The 27,597-nt window shown below is 43.6% G+C and overlaps 1 protein-coding gene across 10 annotated transcripts in view; it reads right to left on the bottom strand.

Annotated features, from left to right (window-relative positions):
- Window positions 1-26,048, bottom strand: part of AMOT (angiomotin) — a 66,927-nt gene extending 40,879 nt beyond the window's left edge. For 2 of the 10 annotated variants that reach the window (XM_027963371.2, XM_042242445.1), the window contains exons 1-5: window positions 25,672-26,048; window positions 17,880-17,955; window positions 10,308-10,456; window positions 7,759-8,692; window positions 633-1,122 (exon numbers count right to left, since the gene is read on the bottom strand). In XM_027963371.2, the coding sequence (XP_027819172.1) occupies window positions 633-1,122; window positions 7,759-8,630 (1,362 nt within the window). In that variant the 5' untranslated portion in view covers window positions 8,631-8,692; window positions 10,308-10,456; window positions 17,880-17,955; window positions 25,672-26,048. Of the gene's footprint in view, window positions 1-632; window positions 1,123-4,438; window positions 8,693-10,307; window positions 10,457-17,879; window positions 17,956-18,069 lie in introns of all 10 variants that reach the window. The other 8 variants (XM_042242444.2, XM_060407641.1, XM_027963372.2 and 5 more) reach the window with 8 other exon arrangements.
- Window positions 26,049-27,597: the final 1,549 nt, after the last annotated feature.

Here is a 27,597-nt window from a genome sequence, read left to right as displayed (position 1 = left end):
CTTTTGCTACTTCCTTAGCCTCGGGCTGTCACATGTCACCCATCTGTGGTGTGCTAAACCCCTCCTGCTCCCCACACACACCAGAGGAGAGCAGATGTTTCATTTGAGCTAAGGGAAGGACCAACACAAGAAGGGGGGAAAGTAAAGGGCATTGAAAAAGTTACAATGAAAACTACCACTTGGAAAAGTACTCTAGGCCCTTTCCACAACAAGGCAGGTCAGGATCTAACTTCAATGATGAGATTTTTCTGGGAACTATGGATTTATAGTTAAGATTCAAATTCAGTACTTTGTATTTGGAAAAATGCAATCAAAAGGAAAAGTCTTTATGCTGGCAGGTACTTCTCCAAAAGAGCCCTCTCCAGTGTTCTTGACCTTCTGAAGCAGTTTCCCTGCCTTTTGTAATTCTCAAACACTCAGTTAAGCTTTCTTGGGGGCTATGGTTTCTGTGAAATGTTACTTCTAGAGAGGCAGAAGGTTTTTCTAAAGTTTGCTCCATCTAACCTTCAGATATAAGAATCCTGAAGACCCGCCCATATGTCATACAGGGACCCACAAGTGGACACTTTTATATCAATATTAAACAAATAAGATTTCAAAAAGACTCAAATAGCCCCATACGGAGGTCTCACCTTTTGCAGTCTCGCCACCTTCTCATAGCATCCTTCTAACTCCTGCCGCAAGTTCCGGTTCTCATCTGAGAGAATCTCAACCATCTGCTGGGCTCTGGAAACAATGGCAAAAGGGTCGGCTGGCATTGGCTGATATGAAGCAGACGACTGCTGAGCTCGTGGCATAGCGGAATAGCCTTCTCCTGGCTGCTGCTGCTGCTGGTGATGGTGGTGATGGTGTGACTGTGGCTGCTGTTGACTCAGGCCAGGCTGGGGGAGACGGTAATGATCCCCCTGGTGAGCCTGGTTAGGAAGGAAATGCTGCTGTGGCCTAGGCAGGTGAGCCGAGTGGTCTCCTTGGCTGGGGACCAAGGGGTGTTGGGCAGGAGACAATCTAGTAGATGGTGGAGACTGCAGCAAGGGCAAGGAACCCCCAGATGTGAGGGAAGAAGTAGGGCTGTGAGGCTGAGAGTTCCGGGCTGACAAAGGCAATGAGATGTCCTGTGTTGGCCTGGAAAACACGGAGGGTGTACTCAGGTTAAACTCCCACTTGAAGGCACAAGAAAGGGAGATGTGGAGGCTTCTGGGCCCCCAGAACAGGTGCAAAATGAGGAGCAGGCAGGGTTGGACTACAAGGTCTCTCCCAAGACCTCTCCAGTCCCTTCCACACCTGGCCTCCTCTCAATACCTGACCCACAGAGGTGTGATCCTATGGAGGACAGATCAGATGATCTCAAAGGTTGCTTTGTGAAAATCAAAGTAATGCATCCTTATACACTTGTTTCTCAAGTCTAAGCATTTCAAATGCGCCTTTGACAACGTAATTGTCACCTCATGATTTTAAACTAAGCTTTTTCTGGCATCCTGTATATGGCCCTGCACACAGAAAGAGTCACAGAAAGTTCGTTCCACTTGCCCAGAAGGAAAGAGCAAACCGTCATCAAATCTACCCCTCATCTTGTTATCTGCAACTCTCTTTGATAATTCATATAGTCAGAAAAAACTACCTGAGGATATACAGGTACTTACTATATTAGAGACACCAAATAATTATTGTTGATGAGAGTTGTTAATAACTGAATGATGTTTTTTAGCAGCAATAATTCCAAGAGTTGGAAGGGATTATAAGTAACACTATCATACAATTTTGATGTACTGAATCACAAAATGTAACGACTGGAAAGGCCTTAAATAAATTATGTAGTCCAAGTCTGTCAGTGGACAGAGGGGGAAACTGAGGTCCAGAGAGGAGAAGTATTCTGCCAAATATTATAGAATGAGTTAGAAGCAGTGCCAGGGTAGAAGAAGCTAAATGCCATTTTCAGGTTCTTTCCACTACTATTAAATAAAATGCACTGATTTGTAGTGATGTTCAGATTCCCAATCTATTACTTATAGAAAGTTCCAGAAAGAGAACTTTGGCACATGGTTTAATGTGACTTTTCCATTTTGGTACCTAATACTGGACTATGAGCCATTAATGGAAACAGTGTATGCAAATTGATTATTTCCACCATTGCCACAACCAGGAAGAATATGTCAGTATACACCAAACACACACACAAAATGTTCACCTCCCTGCCCCTGCCCAGTTAACCTAATATACTCCCACATCCAGTGGATGCCTGTCCTACAGTTGTTATTTCTCAATCCAGGGAAGACAGATGGCTAAGAGCACAGGATTTGGATCCCAACAGAGTTTGGAGACCTTTCCTACTGCTTACTAGCTGTGTAACCTTGCTCAAGTTACTTCATCTGCATGAGCCTATTTTGCTCCCGAGGTCACAAAAGAATTACTAAAATATTGGGCTCTTCTCAGTGTTGAATTACAAACAGTCACATATCTACCTCCCAATGAGAATGGTTGACCCTGTTAGTGATTTTACTTATGGGATATCCACTTAATCTTTGCACTACATTGCATAAAATTTGTGGCGAAACTGGGACAAATCATCAGGAGCAATTAACTTTTAACTGGCATTCCTGATGCTAAAGCACATTCCCTCCCACACATAACTCCAGTTATCATTACTGTTTATTTATCTATCACTACAAGAGATCCTTACTATGACGGATTTTTACCACTACAAAACCATTCCAAACACTTGCTCACACATACCCAATAACCCAGATGTTCACCAGAGCCCTCAAACCTATTCAAGTTGAAGGTTGTTGCTCAGCCCCATCAGTGGCTCTGGTGTACCCACATTCTTCCAATTTCATGTATCTGTCACTATAAATAATTGCTGAATACTGAAGTGGGCAAACTACTTGTGGACAGAAGAATTTACATGGTTTTCATGATGACGACTGGAAAGTTGCTACCCTACATAACCCTTATGTCTGAGAGTTCAAAGCACTTATGCAATCAGAAGCATGGGAGCTGTTTATAAACTTATGTGGGGGGAGTCTGTCTCCATTTTTCACACTGTGGATCTTTAGTTTCCTCAGAGGTTAAATGGACTATGTACTCTCCTTCCACTTTGAGTAAGAGCTATTATAAATTGGGTTGGCCAAAAAGTTCATTTGAGTTTTTCAAAACATCTTACAGAAAAGCCTGAATGAACTTTTTGGCCAACCCGAGTTAAACTATGGCATCCTGGGATCTGTTAGGGCTTATGTCTCAGGCAGAAAAGAGGGGCTGAAATTTCATGTTCTCTAATCCAGTCCTCAAATTTTAAGGGGAAAATGACAATATTAACGTTCATCCTCATTGCCAGGATGTGTAAACCCAAGGCCTGGGAGGTGTTCTCTTTTAAAGACTGAATGCCCAGCTGTGAACTGGGCTTCCTCCCCTCAGCTCCCCTGGGTCCTACCAGCAACCTAGACCTCTCTCTCAAACAGACCAGCCACTGACCTCTCTCCCACCTGTAGACCGAAAGGCCTCCCCATGCCCTGGACAGAACATGGCCTTGCAGGGGCCTTGTGGAAGGGGTGACCACACGTGCCTGGAAGGAGGCTCCAGAGTTGGATAAGCCCAGAATGGCAGTGGCCATGGCCACGACTGTGGGCTGTGCCTAGAGATAAATGGAGAAGCGGCAGCTGCCTTTCACATTTCCCAGGCTGGAAAAGGAAGCAGATTTCCGTGCACCATGATGTTGGGAAAACTGAGGCAGTCCGACCCTGGCAGGTTTGCAAACACGAAGCAAGGCTTGGGCAGTCGTAAAAGAAGAGAAAGCCCTCCAGCCAACGAACTCCATCTGGATCTCAGCATCCGCCCACCATGAAAAAGCAGAACAGTATTAATGCTTGTGTGAATTCCCCCCTGAGAGAAGGGGACTGAGGAACGACGGGTGTGGGAGAGAGCTGGGGGAAATGTCAGAGGAAGCAAACCTACACTCAAGATAGAGTAATTGTAATAATGGTAATAAGGGTGTCAGCTGGGTGAGTGACACTCTCCCCAGCTCCTTCCACTGACATATTAACCAGGAACAACAAGGCGCGTGCAGACAACAGAATCACATGATCCCATGGAAGCCCTGACCTGCCTCCCTGCCTCTTCCCTCCCTTTGTCCTTCTCCTTCCTAAGACAACCTGGGCCTCCGGTTCTCTGTGGAAAAGAAGACCTGACAGACATGCGGGACAGAAGCCAGGGACCAAAATCAGCATTTCCCCGAAGCCAGGGAAAAGTCCCACCCAGAGACAGCTTGTGAGGACACAAACGGAAAGCAATCGAGTTGACACTGCAACTTATACCCTGCCCCCTCACTGACTGGAGCCCCTACTCTTCCCAGACACATGTCACCCCAACCCCCCACCCCAGCCCCCAATGCACGCAAGACAGTCCTAGCCTACACGTATGCATGCTCCCCCATACACCCTCTCACCAGATCAGGTGCCAACAGCCTGGAACCCAATTTATTCTCCCCACAGAAACTGCCTTTCCCAGGCTCTGTGATGGTCACTCTCTGAAGCCTGGAGAGAGCTGCAAATTCCTGATTGTTTCTCTTGCACAACCAACTCCGCTCTAAGCTACAGAGTTAGGTCACCCTTAGATTCCACTAAACAAGGATTTCAAGAAACCTCAGATCTGGGCACGATGTCAACAACTGAAAGGAGGTGGCTGCTTTACAAACAGAAAGGATTTGATTTTTAAAAGCAGTTGATAAATGCATAAACCCCGGCTGCAGAAAAGGCTCAGCACTTAGACAAAGATTCAACAAACTTTTAATTCTTCAGATGGCCTGGCCTTGTTTCCCATCTGGAGTTCGGGGCATTCAGGATATTTATTTTTTAAGTGGGGAGGAGGGCATAGGGAAAATGAAGTAATAAAAAAGACTGTTTATAACACTGTGTTCATCTTAACAGCAAATCTCTAGCATTTCACAGCACCTCTGAAAAAGAAAATGGCAACCCACTCCAGTACTCTTGCCTGGAAAATCCCATGGATGGAGAAGCCTGGTGGGCTACAGTCCATGGGGTCGCAAAGAGTCAGACACAACGGAGCGTCTTCACTTCACTTCTGAAGGTCAACAAAGGTTTTTTTGGACAACAATTTGCTCAAAGAGCTTGCTCTGAATCTTGATCTGTAATTTGTGGATTAAGAACTAAGTATTTTGTCTTCTAATTGTTTGGTACTAGCAGCAGTTACTTGGAAGGGTACTCACAAACTGTCTAGCTAGTTGGTTTAAAGGAAATAAAGGAGGAAAAACATGCCTTCACCTAAAACGGTACATTTATGGAAAGCCATTCAAGGTCCTCCCCTTGGCAGGCATTCGTCAACATGTGCCACACCCTCACCTCAGGCTCTGCAAAAATTTTATTGCCAGTTTGTCTGCTGCAGACCCAAAACTCACAAAGAGCATCTTCTGATTAGGACTGTTTTAGGCTTGACTTTTCATTGAGCATGGGCTTTCCAGGTAACTCAGTGGTAAGGAATCTGCCTGCAATGCAGGAGGTGTAGGTTCAATCCCTGGGTAAGAGGGATCCTCTGGAGAAGGGAATGGCAACCCCCCAGTATTCTTGCCTGGAGAATTCCATGGACAGAGGAGTCTGGCGGGCTACAGTCCATGGAATTGCAAAGAGTCGGACACAACTGAGCATGCAGGCACATTCATTGAGCATATCAAGCACCCTATTTCTCTCCCATAGAGGGGAAAAAAAAAAAAAACACATTTCTCTCCCATAGAGAAAAAACACAAAACTATTTCCTCAAACCTGTGTGTTAAAATACTGCTCAAGAGAAGATAATCAGCGTGGGCTCTACTGCTTTGGGGAGCAGAGCAAGAGATCCATAGATAACATAGGAGGGAGGAGAAAATACAAATCTCTTCCGGTTAAATATATGCAACTAAGTTTCTCTGGCGGTTTAATCAGTATGGAGAAAAAAAAAAAAACCCTCTTTGGGCTCCTTAGTATTTATTTAGGCAGATCAAAGGGCTTTTCCATCTAGCTTCAAACACTGTGGGAGTCATTTCAGATCGCAAACAATACTCCTGAATGAGTTCTGAAAATAGCTTTCCTGGGAAGGCGGGCCATGTGCTAAGCGGGTCTTGGATTCTGCTCCACACCCCAGCCAACACATTCCCCTCCCACAAGGCAATACACACACATCCCATCCACATACAGGAGGGAGTCCCCCTAGACTCTTCCATGCTGATGAGAAGAGAAAAACAAAATCCCCCAGCTTCACTGACATGTTGCTGGCTTGCATGGGTCTCCACTAAGCTAAGCAGTCCAATGGACCAACCCCTCCCCGGGTCTTTCCCTGGGCAGATGGGAATCGGATTCTTGCTCATTTAAACCGGAAGGGCCCTGTCCCTTACCCCATTTCCTGTTCCAAGCCACTTATCAGAAGTTAGGCTCCTGCCCTTTGAAAGCTGCACAGCAGAGGTTGAAAAGGGTTAGGAAATCAACCTGAGTTAAGGGAAGAAAAAAAAAAAATCCTAAACTAGCAAAGTTAGAGGTGGAGCCCAAAGTGAATTGCCTCTGGCTAAAAAACAGGACCTGAAGGTGAAAAAAGTAAAATACCAGGAAATGCCAGGTGCATTCTCTTACCTTCACCCTACTCCACCCCTTGACTGCCTTCTTTCTCTCCTGAGTCACCCACTATACTTCAAGCCAAGAGACTTTCCCAAATGAGTAAGAGGGGACAGGAGACAAAAAGTTAGACATCAAAGAGAGCACAGGCCTCATCTGGGGGCTCCCTATGGAAAAAAGCCACCCATAATTACCCATGGTAATCAGGCAGGAATACCACATATAACTGACATCATTTTTGTCCAACCCTGAAACCTTCCCTCTGTAACCCATATGCTGAAATACTCCTGACTGGAGACATGGCCCCAGTAGGAACAATGAACAGAATCAAGGAATCATAAGGTCTAGTTGATACACCAATAAGTCAACAGGCCCCTGAATAATTCAGAACTATATTTAGGGATTAATGAATATTCAGAACAGTCCTCCTGAACTAATGGCAAGTTGTACAGAAGCCATGGGAATATATTTTTTTTTTCTGCATTTTAGCATTTGACCAAAACTTCTATACAATATGAGGTGAATTTAACTTAGATGTTTAAAAACATCACCAGCAACTACTAAACTCACTACAGAAGATTAAGCAGCCCAGACTTCGTGAACTGCAAGGAAGTACAAGGCTAGCCACATGCTGAACCTGCACATACAGAGTTCTCCCAGCAATAATATCCAGATGCTTGTTTAGTGTCTGAGCGAATCATGGTAATTCTGCAGAAAGATTTGTTTGCAGAAATTAGTGAAAATAATTTTGTAGAAGAGAATAAATGAAAGTGATAGGATATTCCAGACTCAGGTGCAAGATAATTTACTTGCCCTCAGAGGGCTTAATAACACACAAGAAGAGGAACACTGCCTCTTCCTTCAATCTCCCAGGAGACTGGACAGTGAAATGCTACTGAAATCAAGACTTGTGCTCCTGTTCAGCCACTAGGCAGTTGAGGCCATGCTCAACCTATAAAGTCAAGGGTATGTTGATTACAGGACTAATGATGTCTGAAGAAGGGTACATGTTCAGGTTGGCAGGACATTTACTAATCCGAGGGTCAGCCATGCATTGCAGAGTTTGTTACACCAAATGCCTGCCCATTACTTCCCTTAAGGTTCCTGACACACAGCAGAAGCTGGTTGGGGATGAGGTCAGGGAATGACAGAAAGGGAACTGTCTTACCTGGCTGCTCCATACTCAGGGGGATGCTGATACCTCATCAGTTGCCCCTCTGTTCTCCCTGGCTGGTTCAGACGATGCTCACTATAGTAGTGCCCTGGCTCTTGGGGCTTGCACACTACAGATTGGGGTGGCATGCCCTTGAAGGGATACTCTGGTGGGGGGCCTCGATGTTCCATGCCCTTCAGGCTATGCTGGCTGGGAGGTGGCCCTTGGGCCTTGTAGAAATCACTGGAACTTGTGGGATTCTTGTACAGGTCATTGGGTTGTGGTGGGGAGAGGGGAGCGCTGGTAACAGGCGGATGGGCCTTAACTCCACTGGTAGCCAGTGACATCTGCATGAGTCGTTCACTCAGGGAGCGAACGTGTCCTTGCTTAAGATCTCTGAGTCCTTCATCCTGGTGCATCTTTCCAGGATTGAGCCGCTGAACTGATGGGCGTCCCTCAGTCCTCATCTTCTGGTTGGTCACTCCAGTGACATAGAAGGCAGCTCCGACACTGGCATGCTGTTGGCCCCGAAAATACTGGGACTGGACCTTGGCTTCCTCATAGGTCGGGAGTTCTTCATTATTCTGCATCCGAGGAGACAGCTGTTTCTCCATGATGATGTTTTCTGACTGGATTTCCTGCCCCTGAGGTTCCTGTCGGGCAGCATGAGCCATAAGCTGTTGGTGGTGGTCTTGGGGACTCAGCACATCATTCTGAGGGCCTGGGTTCCCACTGGCACTGGGGAAAGGAGGGCCATTCCCTGTGGCTTGCTGGTGTATGGCAAGCAGGTTGCGATTCTCATTGGGATTGCCATAGCGAAGCTGCTCTTGTAGCAGACGCTGCAACACCGTGGTTCCTCCACTTGGCTGTTCATCAGAATTTCTCATCTCTATTGCTGGTGGTGCCTTGTGAAGAGAGAGAGAAATTGGGCACCTGGGCTGCCCTTGACCTGGGAAGGGGAAACAGGAAGCTTAACACCCAGTTGATGGATAAATCAGTCCTCTAAAGGGGGAGAAAATGAGTATTTGGGGGGGGTGAGGATTTCTCTGCAGAGATCAAGTAGAGAACTGAATCCAGAATTAATCAGTTAATTTGTTGACCACTTTTGGCTCTAGCATTAACATGAGGAGGAACTTGGAGGCATACGAGCCCTCTGTTTCCACTTTTACTTTTAGCCTGGGTTAAGTATTCACTCTTAACTCCTAAAAGCACTGGGGAAACCTGAAGCAGTCAAGTGAGGTTGTCAGAGAGTGCAATTTTCCTAGGCCCTTATCAAGTTCATCTCTCTGTATTCTATTGAAATGAAAAATTCAACTCCTAAGGTTGTGGCAGCAGGGGCAGGAAATTACCCCATAGGCAGGATCTGTAAAACAGTTCAGCATGTGGAGGGAGCTACAAAATGTCAAATGATAACTAAGATAAATAAAAAGTGATGAGAGCGCTTGGTTGTACCAGATAGAAATGATCTCTGCTTGATGCAAATCTTTTTCTCTGATCTCATAAAACCCTGAAACATTTTTTTTAATCCTTTTTTGTATTGTCCATTTTGGATGCTCCTTGGCTTAATAAGAGAAGAGCTTGGGATAACTGTTATTGACAAAGTTTCTCTTTCAGCCATCCAGGAATAGTCATTGAGCATTTGTTGTTGTTGTTGTTGGGTACGAGGAGTTTAAAGGGGAAGCCCTCTTTCATTTGAAATGTGCCTCTGATAGTAGTATAGTATCCACAAATTCATTAGAAGCCCATTAAATCTTGGGACAGAATCTGTCTGTCATGTTAAGTCCTGCAATTTGATACTAAGCTTTAGTAGTGAAAACTTTCACCCCAAGGATCTTAAGTAGTGTTGGAGAATGGACATGATGTCACGCCAAGTCACAGTTAGGTCAACCTGAGCCTCAGGTTCCTAGAGGAGAACTTTGGACTCCTGGCTTCCAGGTCCTGATTTCTATGATATGAAATAGTTTCCAGTGTCTCTGGAAACATGATCCCCTTTGCCTTCAATCTTATAGGGACTGACCCAAAAGATGTGTGTGGTAGCTGGAGAAAGGTCGTCCCCCTTCCTTTTCAACTTTTCTGATTACTGCTACCTGGTTTCTAATTGTTCTATTGAGCAGTTTGACTCCACGGTTAACCTTCCAGAGGCCCCCTTTAAATCCCATTCATCAGATTCTTGGGGAAAGCATATACCAAGGGGCTGAGCAACCTGCCCTTAAGTCCCCTTTCCCTCCCTGCTAATGACCCTCAGGGATTCCTGTATTTCAACTGTCAGACTGATATTTTCTATTAGGCTGACAAGTATAACATAAATCTCTCTTGGTGCCTTAAACTGGAAAGATGATTACCAAATTACTTCTCCTCTGTCAAAAGAAAAATAGAAATGGGAGTGTGTATGGTTAAAACAACACCACTCAGAAACCCCTCCTGCAAGGCAGGGAGATCCAGACAGTGAGCTGCCCCAGACTCTAGAGAGCACACCACCCCCTCCCACCCCACACCCACCCCACCCCGTACACACACAGGTTCACACACACACACTGGCACCCACGCACACTGATGGTCCATACCTATTTCTGCTTTCTTTTAGGCTTAAAGCCTTGCTCAGGATAGGGAATTCTTGCTTATGAGCAGCTCCAGAAACCGCAACAGTAGATTCCCTCTGCCCTAACACTCAGGTTCAGGGTAAGCGTCGCCAAGAGTCCAACCACTGGTCACTCTGAAATGGTCAGGAGGGGGAGGGGGAGAAACAAAAATGTCGTTTCTATTTTGCCACCAATGGCCAACAGTTAACCAAACCAGTTCTTCCAAGGGGATGACTTCTCCTCCCATTTTTTTTTTAATTTTTTTGCCTTTTATGTGAGTGGCAGAGTCCATTTCCACAAGGACAAAAGGCAATCTCACTCTGGTGGCTGTATTCAGGAGGCCAGCCAGTCTCCTGGAGATAGAAATGTGCAAGATGGCTCTGTCATAGCCTCACAGCCCTCAGGAGCTATTGCTCCCATTCTGAGTTGGAATGGTAGTTTAGGCACTAAGTCATGTCTGACTCTTGCGACACCATGGACTGTAGCCCACAGGCTTCTCTGTCCATAGGATTTTCCAGGCAAGAATACTGGAGTGGGTTGCTATTTCCTTCTCCAGGGAATCTTCCCAACCCAGGGATCGAACCCAGGTCTCCTGCATTGCAAGCAGATTCTTTACCGGCTGAGCAACCATGGAGTTGGAATGGTAGGTGATGACAAAAGCTGTAACTGCCATCACCTTGAGAGTGCGACCTTTAAACTGCTATCAATAGCAGGGGAGGTAAGTGGGGCTCATTGGCCCACATCCCGGAAGGGAAAGCAGTCATCAGAAAGTAGATTTTAGTAAAAAAAAGAATACTTGGTGAAGCTCCCAATTAACAGCTACAGGCTCAGAGGGCCAGAAGAAAATCCCAACTTCTTGTCAACCAAGCCATTAAGTATTTGTTGCATCCTGGCTATTCCAGATATTTGCCAGCCTCACACTAGACACAATGAGGGACAGAAATGACACACAATATATAGTTCCTGCCCTCACAGAGCTTACAATCTGATCACCAGTCCATCCATTCTTACTAGAGTAGCAAAAGTGATGGCCCTTCTCCACACACAGCAGCAACTCTTCTCTGAGAAGATGGCTCCACTTGCTTTCTCAGTGCCCCAGTGTCTCCACGCAAAGAAACTACTAGACTCACATTATAGAGACTAGATGCAAATGCCCACCAGATATCGATTTGAGAGCCCTCACTTCGAATGACTCCTTTGACCCTCAGCAAAAAGCCCTGCAGGTCCAACCAAAATGGTTATGAAACTGAGGGGTTGAGGTGAGAGGCACATGATCTACATTCCTATTTTCTGCCCTGGACTAGCCATGACTCACTCATATCACTTAAAGGAAAGCCTTTAATCTGCACCACGGACGCCATTTGAGGAGCAAAGCAATGCAAAGGAAGCACACCCGCGTCCCTGTGCTTTGGGAGCATGTCCAAAACATCCAAGTTGGAAAAAAAAAATCTACAAAACCGCACAGTGATTAATTTAACATTATTTCCTTGCAATGTTGCCAAAAATAAAGAGAACAGATATAGAGTGAACAAACACGGATATTTGTCTTTCCATCTTGTCTTGGTCCAATATATAATGACAATCAAAAAGCAAAATTATGCAAGGTAATTGTTTTAGGGTGTCTCCCCTAATTTCAAAAGCAGAGGAACAACTTTTAATTGGAATCAATGCTGGACTGCTAACAGAGCAATGGTAAATAACTGCTGTGTTTCTATTGCCCAAGTTTGAACAAAACAGTTGTCTTTTTTTTTTTTCCAAACGAAACACACAGAAAACAGGGTTTTAAACTTGAGCCCCTGGTGAGAAACCACCACGACTCTTTTCCAGGACTATTTAGATTCTTCATGCTGATTTTGCCTGGCTTGCTCCTAACACCCAGTTCCTCACCAAGAAAACTTATCCAACATCTTGCTCTCTTCCTTCAATTTTGTCCCTTCTCCTCCATATCCTTTTCAAAACCCAAATCACTTTGTGTCAACTAGACAGACTGTCCCTTCCCAGCACCCCGCCCCCTGGCCTTTTTGTTTCTGTTTAAAAGAGGAAAAGAAATCAGTCTAAGAAAAAAGCTTTGCTGATTCCTTTCCAGTTTACTGATTTTTTTCCCCTCCAAAACTTATATTCATCTACATGTTCAGAGTCACATAAGAAGGAAAACACTACTCCATTTTTTTATTAGAGAAAAGATAGGAAGATTCCTTGTCTCATGCGCAAGAACTAAAATAGTGTGAACTTTGCAAACTTTTATCTGCCCTCAGCTTTAATCATGCCACTGCCAAGGGTCTGATATCATCTTCAATCAATAAAATAACCTTGTTTCTCCTGTACAAACAGACTGTCCCTGAGGATATTTGATAGGGGAGGAAAGGATTTCCGTGGTTCTCTCTTTAAAAATGCAATTTGAATCTATATATTCAACTCTTTTGTAACAACAACAGGGCAGCAAGGCCCAGCTAAGTTCTCACTGCATTTGCAGTCATCGGCCACCCCCAGTGTACCTGAGAGAGTGAGCCAAAATGAAACCACCAAGGTGTTTCCCAAGCTAAGTCCCAGAAAATCAACGTGGCCAGGACACACCAAATTCCAACCCTTCACATAAATTTTGAAATCTGCCTATAAGATCTTCTTTCTATCCCTTCTACCTCCTCCTCCGATTCTGCCCTCATCCCTCACTCTACCAACCAGGATGAAGAAGCTGAGTCTAGGGAACCTGTTTCTCTGCTAAATCTTGGTCAACTTGTTTCATACCATTTTACTTCCAGCTAAATGGAAGGAAGCCAGTTCAAAGTTTTCCCCATACCTGTGTGCATGTATTTGTGCATAACACACACACAGACACACAACCTCCCACATAAAGATGCCACACAAGCCATTGAATTCTCTCATGTCCTCTCACGTTGGTCCATATTGTGGCCTGAAGTGTTCTACAGAATGCCTTTCCCAAGGCTCTTGAAATGCAAGCTACTAATTTGCTTCCTTTGGCAGGTAAGAAACAATGGTCCCTTTGCAGGTTATCCCTAAAACTTTCAGTGGGTAATGGGCAGGCAGTATAAATATCATGATTAAGAGCCTGGGTCCAGAATCACACTGCCCAAATCCAAATCCTCGATCTATGGTTTACCAACTGACCTCACCCATGTCTCTCAGTCTCCCCAAGTCTCAATTTCATCATCTGCAAAATAGGGCTAATGGTGCTCATGCCTCATATGGTTGTTATAAAGATTAAGGGAAGTAATCTATATAAAGTGCTAAGCCCAGAGCCCAGTACATTGTAAAGGCTCAATAAAAGTTAGCTATTACTATTACTATTTCAAAGTGGTCTTTTTCTAGCATAGTACAGTTATTTTATGAAGAAAGTTTTTTTTTTTTTAAACCTTTTATTTGCAACTCAAATCTTCTATGCCCACACCCTTAAATAAGTGAAGGCCAGAACTAGAAAGACTCTTGGAAGACCATCTGGAAGTCTAAACCTCTCTTTTTAAAGATGAAGATGTCAGAGCTTAAAAGTGATCAGAGCCAGGGCCAGAATGCAGGTTTTATTATTCCTAGGGTAACAGCTCTTCCACTACAATATATGGGCTTCCCAGGTGGTGCTAGTGGTAAGAACCTGCCTGCCAATGCAGGAGACACTAAGAGAGGCTTGATCCTGGGTCAGGAAGATCCCCTGGAGAAGGAAATGGCAACCCACTCCAGGATTCTTGCCCGGAGAATCCCTTGGACAGAGGAGCCTGGCGGGCTACAGTCCATAGGGTCACAAAGAGTTGGACATGACTGAAGTGACTTAGCATGCACATTCGTACTATAATATATTATGTAGTATATTAGCTTGTACATTGAAGATTCTTAATAAATATTCATTAAATTGAATTGACTCTGGTTTTAAGAGATTATAAATCTGGCTTAATGCTACCATCAATTTTCCAAGTCCACTGGAAGTAAAATGTTAACGGGAGGAGGGAAAATTCAAAGACATAAGAGGGATATATTTAGCCAGAGGTATGGCAGAAGGACCTGGCAAAATCTCTCCTCTTTAGGCCATGATATGCAGGTAGGTTGGAGAGTAATAGGAATCTCCACTGATCAATATTTCCAGGCCTCTGTTTCAGGTCTTGTCAACATCGTACCAACTTGGTACTTACTGCGGCTTAAGTCTAGCACTAGTTTAAGAACAGGTTATGAGTTGGGCCCACCTCTTTGCTCCTATCTCTACTTCTATCTAGATTAGGTTGGAAAATTATTTTAAGAATCACAGTGGGTCCTTGGCATTTCCAAATCTTAGGATCAGTGTCAGTTAACTGTTTCTCAAATGGTAACTCAAGGCATGGTCAATTTGGTAGCAGTTTTACTCTTCCAGATTCTAAAACAATCAACTTGAACAAGGTAATAGTCAACAAAGGTGATTAACCCTAAAGAGTACATGAGCAGTGAAACACTAACAAGGAGAATCCTGATGCTACCACCCTCCACTCCCCTCCACACAGACCCATTCCAAGGGAGGAATAGATTACACCATCACATCCCATTTCTTCTTGCCTCAGAAAAAGTATAAGCAGTCCATGGAATCAGATTGAGCATAAACTGAGAAAAGGTTAAGAATATACCTGAAACTTGCCAGCTTTACCAATCTCCTGTTTTCAGCGGCATACTACCCATTTTTATTTTACAAGTATAATAATATAAGCACAATATGAAAATACTGATAACAAAGAGAAAAAAAAAACACTCATAATCCCAGCACCTCAGCCCAAGCATTGTTAGCATTATAAAATATTATCTGTAGTTTATTTCTATGTGTTTTTGTATTTTTCACAAAGCAATGAAATATTAACATAAGTATCATTTTGGCTCCTCCATTTCACTTAATCATGAGCACTTTCTCTATGTTGTGGCATAGACTTCTTAACAAACAATTCAATGTCTATTAAATGAGTGCACCGAGATTCCCTAATCCATTCTCCAATTATTAAGAGATTTAAATTACTTTTTCACTTTCTGCTAAATAATGTGACAAGATCGTCTTTGTAATTTAGCCTTTTTTCAATATTTTGGATTGTTCCCTAATAATAGAGTCCCAGAAGTGAAATTAATGGGTCAAGGAACATGAATGTTTTCAGACAACTCACCAAAAAAAAATAAATAAATAAAACTAACAAAACACCAAAGCCCCATGAAATCTCTCCTTCATTTAATGAAAAGTTCTTCTGCTCCCATTCTTCCACCAGGGCAGAGCAGGACTCCTGGGAGGGAAAGAAGCCAGCGTAGTATCCTAGTGGCTTGCGAAATGGCAGAGTGGAATGTGGGTTCCCCTGTGAATCCAGCTTGCACGCACTTGCCCCAAATTGCCACTCAGCCAAGAAGCTAATTAGTAAAAGCATCAGGTGGGTGAGAACAGGTTCATGGCCTGTAATGGCTTATATCATGTTTCATTTTTGCCCTTGGAAAGATCTGACAGCTCAAAAACATTCAGTTCCAGCGACCCAACATGGTACGTTCTGAGAAATAAATCTGTTAATTTTCAGAACCAATCTTCAATATATTTTAAAGGCTATTTTGCTATATAGAAATAAGTGCACATGACCAATGAGTCTGTGTATGTATCTCTATTTTCAACCACAGTTTTGAGGCACATTTAAGGTCAGTCTTGTTTAATATTATATGAGTAAGTGGCACCTGTCTTACATGGTCAATGTGTTATAGACGGAGGTTTATTTGCAGATCCAACCATAAAAGTCATCCAGTCTTAAGACAGAGGAGGCAACAGGACAGAGATGCCCCTGGCTTAGCAAAAGCAGACACAGCAAGCATTTCTTTCTGGGCTGCTCAGTCAGAGCTTTCAGACGACGGCAGTTCCTCTCTCTCCATCTTCTCCTTGAAGAATTTTCCCAATCCATCTCCTTCTTCCCCTTGCCTCCAACTCTGCTCAATGTGGAAAATTAATTCTCTCTTCTCAGTCTCCTCGCTGGACTTTGGACACATCTCTATTACAATACTTATTGCACCATATTTTCCACAAACATTTATTGAGCACTTACTACAGCCAGCTTCCCCCCTGGCTCAGCTGGTAAAGAATCTACCTGCAATGCGGAGACCTGGTTTCGATCCCTGGGTTGGGAAGATCCCTTGGAGAAGGGAAGGGTTACCCACTCTAGTATCATGGCCTGGGGAATTCCATGGAATGTATAGTCCACGGAGTCGCAAAGAGTCGGACACAACTGAGCAACTTTCACTTTCTTTCACTTTACTATAGCCAGGCACTGAATAGGCCCTGCTGCTGCTAAGTCACGTCAGTCATGTCCGACTCTGTGCGACCCCATAGACAGCAGCCCACCAGGCTCCCATCCCTGGGATTCTCCAGGCAAGAATACTGGAGTGGGTTGCCATTTCCTTCTCCAGTGCATGAAAGTGAAAAGTGAAAGTGAAGTTGCTCAGTCGTGTCTGACTCTTTGCAACCCCATGGACTGCAGCCTACCAGGCTCCTCCGTCCATGGGATTTCCCAGGCAAGAGTACTGGAGTGAGTTGCCATTGCCTTCTCCAGAATAGGCCCTAGAATGGATTAAAAAAAAAAAAAGGAAGTAATATGGAGTCTAGTCCTCAAGGAGTTCCCAGTCAAGCAGAGGGGGCACAATTCAATGGGAAACCAGAGGTCTGAGCAGATAGCTCAGGCAATGCAGAGGATGCTGCACAAAAAGAAAACTCTGGGCCACCTGAGCAAAACTTCCTACAGGGAAAAATCCCATGAGCTGAGTAGGAGAGGTGGAATCTGATAACCAATGTTGGGGAAGTTGAAAAAGGAGGAGTCAAAAATAGGTTGATATATATCTTCCAGAGTCATTAGCATATGGTAAAAGCTAAGGTCAAAGAGTGGGCTGGATCATATAGAATAGGAGCAGAACAGAACAAGGATGAAGCTAAGGATAGACTTCTCAAAAAAGTGATCATTAAAGAGTCAGGTGCTTTGCAAATGTGAGAGTGAGAGAGAAATTCCCTTATGTACTGAATGGCTTTTCCCCCATATACCTTTAATCAAGACCTGACACTGCTCCAGGGTCAGAAGTCCCCACTTGCAATGCAGAGAAGAAAGTTCATTCTTATTCTTTTATGCTTCCAAGTATCCAGGTTGAAGTGAAGTGAAAATGTTACCCTCAGTCATGTCTGACTCTTTGCGACCCCATGGACTGTATCCCACCAGGCTCCTCTGTCCATGGAATTCTCCAGCCAAGAATACTAGAGTGGGTAGTCATTCCCTACTCCAAGGATCTTCCCAACCCAGGGATGGAACCCGGGTCACCTGCATTGCAGACAGATTCTTTATCACCTGAGCCATCAGCGAATCCCCAATAGAAATCATTATGATAGGCTGAGCCAGAAATGGAAATTGTGATCTCAGAGGGCATGGGCTGAGTGCATGATTTCCTCTGTATACTTCCCAACATCTAAAACATTAGGTGCTTAATAACTGCCTATTGAGTAAATAACTTTCCAAAGACTCTGCTAGAGGCAACAGAAAGAGATGAAAAGGAATGAAAGACACAGAATAGCGATAACAATAATACTCTTACCTTAAGTTTCTCAGCCTTTCTTCTAAGGAGACAGAAGCTTTCACTTCTGTTATCTTATTTGTCCTTCTCCGCAGCTCTGTAAGGAAATAAAGCCTGATGTAATTAATTCCATTTTATTAACAGGAGAAGCTTAAGTCCAGGACAGATAGTTTTTGATAATTAATTTGACCAAGGTTTCACTCTGACTTACTCGTGGGGCCAGGATCAGAACCCAACTCTTGTGACTTCCTGCCCCATGCTGTGTGACTAGACACAAACTTCTACAGAACTCTCCAATTATTAAGACGACAGTTCCCAGGAGAAATTCATCAGGAAAGCAAATTCCTCTGGGACTTCAACAGTCTCTTGAGCAAGCCAGTGCACTGCACCTATAAGAAAATATCTAAGACGTTTCCCCATACCAACACTGCAATGGCTCAATGTAATCATTCACAGCGGTGCTTTGCTAACATAATCAGGAGCTCTCCGTTTTGTTGAACCCGTTTTGAAGGGAGCTCCATTTGCCTTCAGTCTGGTTTTTCTGTCTGAGTGGGGCTCAGGTGCTGACTACAGGTGTGGCACCCAGCAGGTGCATGGACAGAAGCCAGCATTTCGTATCTTCATACCAAAGGGCCTGAGTCACTCCCCAAAGGCAGCCGCTTCTCCTCCCTCTGATTTGCAAGCCCCAGGAACCTGTCTTCACTGAGTTGCTACTGAAAAACAAAATTCTAGACCCTGATTTCTCAGGAAGGGCTAAGGCGGAATCAATTAAACTACAAATCAGATAACCCAGCCAATGTCCCCACTTACTCTCAGATAACCCAGCCAATGTCCCCACTTACTCTTCGAAACTGGTGCAGGCACAGGTCATATAGCATCAGGGAATATATGTACAGAATGACTGTCCCCTACTAGTTACAAGGGAAAGGAGGACCACAGCAGACCCATATTACATATTTATTTAACTACAGGACACTTATTCTATTGCAAATGGCCTTCAACCCTCAGAAGCAAGGATTCATTTCCCTAAATAAGATGGAGTACAGTAGAAAGAACATGCTAGAAATTCTGCACTCCAATTCCCATCATAACCACTCTACTTCAGGCTGCCATGGGAGAACCACTTAGCAAACTCACAAAAAGTACCAGGTCGGAAAAGTCATCACAGTGTCCTAATGGAAGCCAAGCTGAGAGCCTGAGGCAGACAAAATATTCTAGGGAGTAAGGGGGGCGGTCATCAAATTTTTCTTAGCTCCAAATTTTTTTTTTTCCTAAGAAAGCAATTTGCCTCCACCAAACACACACACACACACACGCACACACACACACACACACACACACACACACACACACACACACACACACACAGCAAAGAGAAACTAATTGTAGGAGAAAAGAACGCAAATGTTACCTTAATAAAATGGTTTGTCGTCATTTGTTGTATTTCTCCAATTCATATGGGAAACTCAAACTAATAAGCTTTGGTTTACAGCCCATGATCCACAAAGTAAAACTGGCTACTAAACTAAAATGTGATCACTGTATATAAACAGAGTGAAAGAAAAATCTGAACTGAAAACCTAAATGTAATAAAGAGGAAATTAGATTTCTTCAAAATAGGCAATCTAAATAATTTTCCCCATCTGTGATTTTTATCTTTGCTATCAAATGAAAAATAATGTCATTAATTCAATGCACATCCATGCCCCTTGAAAACAACCAAAATGAGTAAGTGATGTACTAATTAGCTTCCTAATGGGGAAGGTTTTAATTGAACCATTCTATAACAACCTTCATCAAAGTTTCCAGGGCAACTTCATAAAAGGATGTCAAACCTGGCCCATATTTTTATCCCCTTAAAAATAATTCTCAATGCACAGAAACACAGAAAGCTTATTTCTCTTCAATGCTGTTAACACTCAGGCCACTACATTTTCTGATGTCAGCAATCTCCTTCCCACAAATATTCCAAGTATGCACCACCGTCATTCTCCTTTCAATTATGTGGTTTCTCTGCTCCTTTACTGATTGAGTCCAGGCCTCTCAGATAATGAGAAGCATGTGCAGGGAAAATATGCTCTTAAAAAACACATACATCAGTTTCATCTGCATTATGAGTGGGGGGAGGCGATCATTTGTCCATATCAAAAGGATCAAAATTTGAAGTATACTACAGGATATATAAAGGGAAAAAATAAAGATCAGCATCAATGCCTAAAGTTGGGAGGCAGTTATTGTGATCTGAAGCAACATCAATAAGGATAAAGAGGACTCCCCCAATCCACCCTTTCTAGCTTGGCCACATTTATATTTAATGTTATCTTAATGTTGCTTTGGGGGGTATTTAAGTTCTGACATACACATGGAAATGAGCCACGAATTGTACAGCAAGCATAAATATTCCATCATTAATAAAAACCAGCTGTGTATAAAACACTACAATGGCTGGGTTTCAGTTACTGGCTATCATCAGTATGTGTCACAAACAAATATTACTCAAAACTTTCTCCCTTAAAACACACACACACATCCACACACAGAGATACATGCAGAAATTTTCTTTACTCTTTAATTTTTTGTAAGAACTTTGAAGAACTCAATGATCTCCATGGCACATTCCAACTAATGTCTCTTTTTGCAGCTATTTTTCACCACCCCAGCAGATGCTGGAGTCCTCTGATTAGAACCCCAACTTATCATATAAATGACAATGTTGTAATTTTTTTTATAAAAGTCAAGAGGACGAATAATACAAATGTTGGGACAATCAATTATAGTCAGTACGGCAATTGAGGCACCAAAGGGCTCTGGATGTTATAAAAGAGAAAAAGCTCATTAAAAGTGAACACCTGCTCAGGACCCTATAATAAGCCTGCTCGGCCATCATGCAGACACCTTTCATCCAATGACCTCAAAGCATGTGCCCAATATGAAGCATGCCTAAACACCTCTGTGAAATATTAATATCCTTGCTTCCCAGAAGGGTAACTGAAGCTCAGAGCAGCTAATTCATTTACCCTTGGTCACATGGCAAGTCAAAGGGTTGGGCAGAGAAACTCACAGCCTGGCTTCAAGTCATGCAGTCTAATGATATTTCATGAGTTGGGGCAATAGTGAAAGTGACTTAACAAATGTCAAGGGCAGCCTACAGAGTTTTGTTTTTTTTTTTTTTTCTTAAGCAGATTTTCAAAAATCACCTTAGGAGATGTTAGCAGATACATCCATCTGCATTTTTCCCATGAACACATATCATTTAAAAAGTTCCTATATTTGACTTGGTACTTTCTGATTACTAAAAACTCATATTTCACTTTCCTATTCTGGTTAAATGAAATTTAATCTAATTTATGAAAAGCCTATCAAAGGAAAATTAAAGGACCATGTAACTGAACTGTCACTGTATAGTAAAGCCTCAAACGAAGAATCTCTTATGTGTGGGTCATCCTGCTTACTCCCGATGTCTTTTATTTAATTATCTAAAGCCCTTAGTTTCCTTACTATTATTTATTCTAGTTTAATATTGATTTCAAAGCTATTAAAAATTTTGTGTTCTCTTGCTTTTTCTTTCTTGTTTGGGAGATTTCATAGTATACCCATATTTGTACTCTCCTGAAGGGATACCATGATACAGTGACTTAATCATTCCTAATGATTTAGACAAAGTAAACAGTAAACTCTAGTTTTCCTTTTGCTTAAAAAGAATGGGAGAAGGGTAATAGGATATCAAGGGAGTACACTTAAAAGCCTTGCTAGATACATGAACACCCTATATTACAGAAATGGATTAGGGATTACTTATTAAATCTGTTAGTTTCTCCTGGCATTTGATTCCTCACATATACTCAGATTCTGACTTCATTCCTTCACATAGATTTACAAAGCTAAGTCTTAGGTGGGCTCTTTTTCAAAATTTAAAAGCAACAGTGTACACTTCTAGGACTCTCACTCTGTAAAATTCATATTAGCACGGAAACAAGGACTTGAAAGGAACTACAAAAAGTGAAAGCAGGTGATCTGTTAGGATGTTGGGATTCTTGATGAAGTTTTGGGCAGGGTCTTAGCTTTTTAATTCGATATGTTGCTAAAATACAAAACACAACGCATTTATATCAATATATTGATTATTGATATATCCTTAGAGGGTTTTTCTTAATATATCCATGTGACTACATGATTGTATTTCTAACAACTGCTGCACCTCATTTAGTAGGAATCATTCACATTAACATCAGAAATCGAGGCCTAATTAGAGAACCCTAAACTTTTGATAACTGGTTCTCAAAATCACCCTGTCCGATCCCCCACAATTGAAAGAGAAGGGTGGCAAACTTAGAGTTGGGCTCAGAACCAAGTCCCACTCACTAACAGGCTCACAAGGAAAACTTATTGTGCATTTTTTTAATTTAAAATGGCATCAGTTGCTATTATTTTTGTCAGCCTTACTAGATACATGAACAGACTACCAGAAAAAAAAATTTCCAAATCCTTGGGTTATTCAAATACAACAACTGGAATTTAAATCTTCTACCTATACGGGATAGAGGCCCATTTAGACTTCTCAAAATCCACCAAGTCTGATATTGTTTCAGAAAGTCATACTAGCTTTCTTCTATGAGTGGATATATGCTGAGGCTAAATGTGGCCAGCATTGTTACAAGTCAGGATGATTTAGACAATTAACTCCATGCCATGTAACAAAAAAATTTCCAAGACCAAATAATGGCCTCGCTTATTCAAGCAATAATCATTACAACAAAATTCTAAAGCCTTTATGCAATAAATATGTTTCTGAGCAGTCTCAGTTAGAGTGAATTTTTACATATCAAGTCATAGTTCAAAGACACTAACTAGGAAAGCTAGTTCTTTCAAAGAAAACGGTAGTGGATTCTTTTATAAAACAAACGACCTCCTATTTTTCTTCTTTTTCCTTTTTGCTTTCCTAGTTCAGATTTCGTGTATGGAAAGGGAGATGGCCCTCCTTTCTCTGTTTTAAAAGGGGTCAGAAGCCCACCATGGAGAAGAGTAATGCCATATGGGCAGCTTGTTTAATGCCCCCCTTAGTTCTTGGGACCAAATTCTAACCTTTGACTTAGGGGTGGGACCCTAGATTTTGGACCAAAGTCCACAAAAGGAAGCAAAGAACGAAGAAGTAAGCAAGACTAAAGACAACACGTCATAGTAAACCGGCAACAAAAATTCCTGGGGACAGGAAATCAATGGAGCACAATTCTAAACAAATTGGTTTAGTCCCAAGCTAATTAACTTGTCAAGCAGATCTCCAAACCCCCTGAATCCATGAGGGAAAGAGGTGATGTAATAGGAGATTTGGAACATTTACCCATTTACCATCCTAAAAGGCTCAGCTACGACCACACACACCTCTCTCCACTCCTTTCAGTAGGTTTAAGCTGGGCTTAATGGGTGCAAAGGACAATTTCTTCCAGACAGACCCTAAGAATAAACTGTTCTCATGCATTCCAAATGCTCAGTCTCCATGGAAGAGGCTACCTGGTCACAAACATTTCTCAAGAGGGACTATATCATCAACACTTCCTCATTGGTAACACCCCCACCCCAACAAAACAAAACAATTTCTAGCCATCCTGGGAACTTTGGGGCACTTTGGTGGGGAGAAAGGAAAAGAAACCTTAAGAAAGGAGTAGGAGAGGGTGAGAAACAACTCTTGTCCCCAAAATGGAAAAAAGGCCTTAAAAAAGCTGATCAAAGGACGAGAAGGGGGATGGGGGAGAAGGGCTGCTTAATTACAAAGACACCCTTTTAAAGAAGGCACAGGCCCTGGGAGAGGGCTCTTAGGAGAGGCACAGAAGCAGATGTACCCACTTAGAATTCTGGCACTCAACGGAACCTCAAGGTCATAGCATCCATCCCTCTGCTTTCTGAATAGACTGTTCCTAAGGCATTCTAGAAAGAGACTGATTCGGTCTTTACAAAACTTCATAAAAAGCAACTCCACAAAACACCTTGGTAATGCATTAGTCTAATAAATCCTACTTCATAAACCAGAAATGAGATTTCAATTTCCAAATCCAAAACAGTATTGAATGTGAATTTTTAAATTCCCTAAAATCTTTTACATAGGTGAACAGATCTTTCAAGCAAAAGTTATTTTACATATAAGCATGGTTAGAGATTTACTTCATATCTAGACCATGAAGTAAGAAAAAGTGCTTTCAATTTTACGGAGCCACAGACTTTTCCAAAGAAAGAAGTATCTTAAAATGAAGTATGATGTAGTGCCAGAAAGTGTCTGTAAATGACACTGGATAAACCCATACAGAATAGCTGGAACCTGAGTTATCATCTGTAAATAGATGCAAGTACTCTACAACCACCTGGCTATTAAAATGTCCCAGGCCAGTTACAAAATGTAGTTTCGTCAGGCCAACTTTTCCTTCTCAGTTGATCTGAAATATGATAGCCTTTAAAATTGTCACCCTGTAGCATTCCTTCCCTCCTTCCTGCTTTCTTTTCCCCCATTGAAATCAACTAATTAAATCAGGTAAAAATATAAGAAAATAATTTATTCCCCAATAAGCAATGTGTTGCAGACATCTTGGTAATTGGTCTTTGAACACCACCATTCTTGTAAGTTTGCCATGTTTGCTAGATTGGAGGTTAGGTGGGAGATGGGTGAAGATTTATCTAGCATCCAAAATGGTATTTCAAACTGTTCTTAGCTACTAAATGAGGGTGCTGAAAGGTCTAACTCAGAAAGCTTCACAAAGGCTGTTCTGAGAAAGGACTTTTCACAAAGCCTAGTTCAAGGAGACTTAAATACCCTTAGCCCCACATTAGGGAAGATTATGGTGACTAATTATCTTCCTTTCTGAATGGGAGAAGAGGGTTATATTTTTTAAAGCTTTAATCTGCCTCCCAATTTCCACTCTTCATGGGGGTGGGGGAGGACAGCGAAGAGGAAGGAAAACTAAATCAGATACTCCAAGGTGTCAGAAAATCCCTTCTAAAATACATGTTAGAGATTGGAAATGCCATTTCTCACAAACTGTCCTTTCCTCTCTCATTTAATCGTATGTAGTCCTTTACTGCAAATTACTATTAAATTATTACTAGCAGCAATTAACCAGGGATTGCTCAGTCTACAGAGACTGTCACTTTGTCTCTCACTTTTCTTCTCTTCATTGGCTTACCCTGATAAAGCTGTTCTGATCCTGAAGCATCTGTGTACAGCGACCCAGCCTTGGGACCCTCAAGATACCTGCATATCAGGCAAAACTAATTACTAATATCCATAACGCAAATAAGGGGCAACCCTTTCTTCATGACCACACACACACCTTATACCTAAAAGAGTATAGCACTGTAGATTACTCCTCCAGGCTAAGATTTCAAGAATTCACAGCCCCGGGGAAGAGGAGTGTGAGCTCCCACCCCAACCCCAAGCATTTAGGAAAAATGCATCTAACAATCTGAGATAAACCCAGACATTCCAGATGATCTAAACGTAGACTTCAAGTTCCCTCTGCTCTTTAGTTCCTTTTGTGTTTAATTACCTAGAGACCTACAAGGACCCCAGAAGGCAAGAAAGTAAAAGTGCCATCAAATAGTGGTACCCATTCGCATCTCCGTAGGACGGGAAAAGGAGCGCACACTCTTTAACCTATTTAACTTACTGCACATCCCGGAAAACTTGTGGCCAGCTGCAAAGAAAGTAGAACACAGGCATCCCCACGCAAATCTAGATCGACTCACTCACGCAGAGGTTATGATCAAGTTCACGCCACCACGGATTCCTGCCCCATTTCCCCGCGAAAAGTAACCACGCGTCTCCTACCCCTGAAGGAAACGAAGACAAGGTGACGACTCTGCTCGCTCAAGTGGCTTCGGTCCCGGGCCAGAGGCCAGGGGTAGGCAGGAGGGAAGCCCCAGCTCCCGGCTGCTCCCCTCCTCACCGCTCCGTCCGGTCTCTCCTTGGTGGCACTGGACAGGCAGGATACCGGGCCGGCGGGTGGAGCAGCGGATGGTCGGAGGCGAGACAGACTGGAGGTGGGGGTGGAGGGGGCGCTGAGAACTAAGAGAAGATGAGGCGAAAGGGAGCGGAGATGGAGGAATAAATCAGGAGGTCTACCAGCTTAGGCAGCTAGAAAGCTCCTCAGAAGGAAGGGGCGTGACTGCGATGAAGGCAGCTCCTGGGCAAAGGAGCTAGGAGCTAGGGGAGGGGGAGAACGGGTGGCTTTTCTTCTTGCGGTGAGCGGCTAGGACCGCCCAGAAGCCGGGGCGGTGGGGGTGGGCGGGGAGCTGGGTGGACTAGGCAGTGGGGCGGAGAAGAGGGCGGGGAAAGAAGGGGGGGAGTCGGCCAGGACCCCGGGCTGGGGGTGGGGGGGCGGAAGAGGGGCGGAGCTAGGGGGCGGGGAAGTTCAAACAATTGAACGCCCGGGTCCGATAGCTCCGACGAAAGCGGGGACGCTTGCTCTGGTAGCCCACGAACGTGGCACGATTCGGTTATAGTAGCCCCGAGTCTACGCAAAGACTGGCTGGGAGGAAGGAAAGACTTGTGCAAAGACTCCAAAAATAGTGTGCGGCAACAGCGGAGCGGAGTCGCGTGGGAGAGCTAGTGCCACTCCCCGCCCCATAGCGGGAGGAAGAAAAACAAATAACAGAAATGCTGAAAAGCAGCTTCTCGAGAAGCTTGCTTAAAATAATTCAGGAAGGAGCAGCGGTCCTTCGTTTTCCTTCCCCTCTTGCTTCCTATGACCAGGAGGCCCCCACCCAGGTCACAGCTCCGCGAGACACCCTCCTTTCTTCCTCCACTCCCCCTAGCCACCCCTTTCCTCCCCCGCGCCACCCTGCGTTCCCGCCCCCTCCCGGCGGCGGGCCGCGCTGGCAACTGGGGTGTCGTGGGCGGTGCTCTGCCGAGTCTCCGCCTCCTGGGCGGGCTGAGAAGGCCGGTCTGGGCGGGGCCGGCCTAGAGGAATAAATCCCGCCCACCAGTCTTTGACGGCTACCGGTTGGCGAATCCTGGCCCAAGGTTCTCTTATGATTGGTCACTTGCGTCGTCGCTCGGATTCTTTGGTCCCACCCGCCCTCAAAATTAATAAAACTAAACAAGAGGCTATTGTCTTGCTCTCGGTTCTCTCGCAGCTACTGCCGAGAAAAGAAAGATGAGACGCTTGGTTTTTCTGTCTCCTAAGAGAGTACGACAATGTGTCGGCTGGATCCGGTACACCTTCCCGGCCCTCCGGGAATAGGTAACTTTTCTTCCCCCTTAATTCATTAGGCCCAAAGCGGGGAAAAAAGTATGAGAAGTCTCAATGTGGTGTTCACATTTCCCGGCTGCGAAAAAATTGGTATTGCTTGAAAAACACAGCCTGGTTGAGAACAGCTTCCTGAGACACTGAAAATCAACCATTTTAAGCCGGGAAAGGAAAGCACAAAGAAATAGCAGGAAAGATGAAATTCGGAACTAAAGGAAGAACTCCTTCAGACTCAAGCACTCAGTAGCTAGTTGTGCGACGACTTCGGTTAAGTTCCTTAATTTTTCCCATCTGTAAATAAAGGCTATGAGACATGTCCTGTTAACCTAATGGCACTGGTATATGAAAAATAAAACGAATTGTATGTGAAAACTGTAAATCACAAGGCACTCCACACGTGTATATGTTCCTACTTGTTTCTGTCACACGTGGAGATTCTCCACATGTGTTTGGGAATCATATTCAGCTCATATGTTTTAAGCATTTATAGCCAAGGTGTGTAGGTT

Source organism: Ovis aries, chromosome X, assembly GCF_016772045.2.
Source record: "Ovis aries strain OAR_USU_Benz2616 breed Rambouillet chromosome X, ARS-UI_Ramb_v3.0, whole genome shotgun sequence".
Classification (NCBI taxonomy): Eukaryota; Metazoa; Chordata; class Mammalia; order Artiodactyla; family Bovidae; genus Ovis; species Ovis aries.
Note: the sequence above shows the minus strand (reverse complement) of the source record. Positions and strands in the feature narration are given on the sequence as shown.